This window comes from Bison bison, unplaced genomic scaffold (genome assembly GCF_000754665.1).
Source record: "Bison bison bison isolate TAMUID 2011002044 unplaced genomic scaffold, Bison_UMD1.0 scf7180017864379, whole genome shotgun sequence".
In the NCBI taxonomy this organism is placed as follows: Eukaryota; Metazoa; Chordata; class Mammalia; order Artiodactyla; family Bovidae; genus Bison; species Bison bison.
The window spans coordinates 3,370,225-3,372,241 of NW_011494951.1; the positions used below are offsets into that span (position 1 = coordinate 3,370,225).

The 2,017-nt window shown below is 57.5% G+C and overlaps 1 protein-coding gene across 1 annotated transcript in view; it reads right to left on the minus strand.

The window, feature by feature from the left end:
* ABCB8 (ATP-binding cassette, sub-family B (MDR/TAP), member 8) overlaps positions 1–1,136 on the minus strand; it is a 17,742-nt gene extending 16,606 nt beyond the window's left edge. Inside the window, exon 1 of the mRNA XM_010857363.1 lies at positions 943–1,136. Coding sequence (XP_010855665.1) covers positions 943–1,037 — 95 coding nt within the window. The 5' untranslated portion in view covers positions 1,038–1,136. The remainder of the gene's footprint in view (positions 1–942) is intronic.
* Between the last annotated feature and the right edge of the window lie 881 nt (positions 1,137–2,017).

The window sequence follows — 2,017 nt, forward strand, 5'->3', positions numbered from 1 at the left end:
GACGGCAGCCCACCAGGATGCCCCGCCCCTGGGATTCTCCAGGCAAGAACACTGGAGTGGGTTGCCATTTCCTTCTCCAATGCGTGAAAGTGAAGTTGCTCAGTTGTGTCCAGGTCTTCGCGACCCCATGGACTGCAGCCCACCAGGCTCCTCTGTCCATGGGATTTTCCAGGCAAGAGTACTGGAGCGGGTTGCCATTGCCTTCTCCTTGTATGGATGTGAGAGTTGGACTATAAAAAAAAGCTGAGCACCGAAGAATTGATGCTTTTGAACTGTGGTATTGGAGAAGACTCTTGAGAGTCCCTTGGACTACAAGGACATCCAACCAGTCCATCCTAAAGGAAATCACTCCTGAATATTCATTAGAAGGACTGATGCTGATGCTGAAACTCCCAACACTTTGGCCACCTGATACGAAGAACGGATTCATTTGAAAAAAACTGATGCTGGGAAAGATTGAAGGCAGGAGGAGAAGAGGACGACAGAGGATGAGATGGTTGGATGGTATCACCGACTCGATGGACATGAGTTTGAATAAGCTCCGGGAGTTGGTGATGGGCAGGGAGGCCTGGCGTGCAGCAGTCCATGGGGTCGCAAAGAGTCAGACACGACTGAGCGACTGAACTGAACCGAACTGACACCTGTGCAGCACGGTGCCCCCTGGTGGGGAGTGCAGACCTAGCGTGGTCCCCGACCCAGAGCGCCCCCCTCCGTCCAGCCTTCGCGCGGACACAGACGCGCCGAGCCTCGCGCCGGCACCTGGCCGTCTCTATAAATAATCGAGGCCGATCCTCCCAGGAACGACAGTCGACCCCCGGGCCAGGCCGGCCTACAGCCCCCAGCAGACCTTGCGAGAGCCCGGGACTCCATCTCCCGGCGAGCCCCACGCCCTTCAGGCGGGTCAGTATCCCACGCTCCCAGTTAGGTTTCGTCCCTTTTTACCTGACAGCCGAGAATGTCTGGAAGCGGAGGGGTAGCAACGGCTTGCCTGGGACGGGGCCACCCCGAATCCCGACTCGAAACAAGTGCACCAGCATGATTTGGGGAGAACCGGACCAGCCGGCAAGAGCGGCTTCACCGTGACCCCATTGAGGGCTCCATGTTGGCTCCGGCCCGCATCCCGACAACCCCCGCGCGACGCGGCGCTGATTGGCGGAAAGAAGCGTCGATTTCACTGCAAGCTGTGATTGGAGGTAACCTCGTTCGCGCCTCAACGATAATTGGCGAGAGCCGCCTGTGGACCGCCCCCTCCCATCCATTTCTGGGCGGGGCCGAGCCGGAAGCGGCAATGTTTTCCGCCCGCCTCCGGGGTTGGCTCTGAGGTGACGTCTTGAGGGCGTGCCAAGTGTGCTCCCCCGCCCCGCCGGGTATCCATAGTAACGCGTCAGCGGCCGACCGCGGGGTTAGTCTCTCACGTTTGCTCTCAGAGCATTCTAGGTGACCCGGAATCTCCGGGGAGTGTAGAACGCTGGTTCTGGGAGACCAAGGGACAAAAATCGTTTGGAGGTGTTTTTTTTTTTTTTTCCCCAAAATATGTGCACGTGCCTTTCCACCCACCCTGCTCCCCTAGGCGAGTCAGAGCTCCGGGGACAACGTGCGTGCTTCCTTAGTCGCTTCAGGCTTGTCCGACTCTGCGACTCTACGGACTGCAGCCTGCCAGGCTACTCTGTCCATGGGATTCTCCAGGCAGGAACACTGGAGTGGGTCGCCGTGCCCTCCTCCGGGGGATCTTCCTGACCCAGGGTTAGAACCTGCATCTGTCTTCTGCATTGGCAGGCAGATTCTTTACTACTAGCTCGCCACACGCTGTGGCCACCACATATATTTGGGGAAAAACTCCCCTGGTGATTCTGACAAGCTCGCGCTACACCATGGTTTAGAACCACTGGCGCGACCCCAGAGCCATCTCCCTGATAGATGCCTTCCTACCGCAGTCAGGCTGACTTGCCTGTAGCTGCCACCGCACAGCTCTTACACCTGCAATTTCTCTCTTATTTATTTCTTCCGTGTAATTATT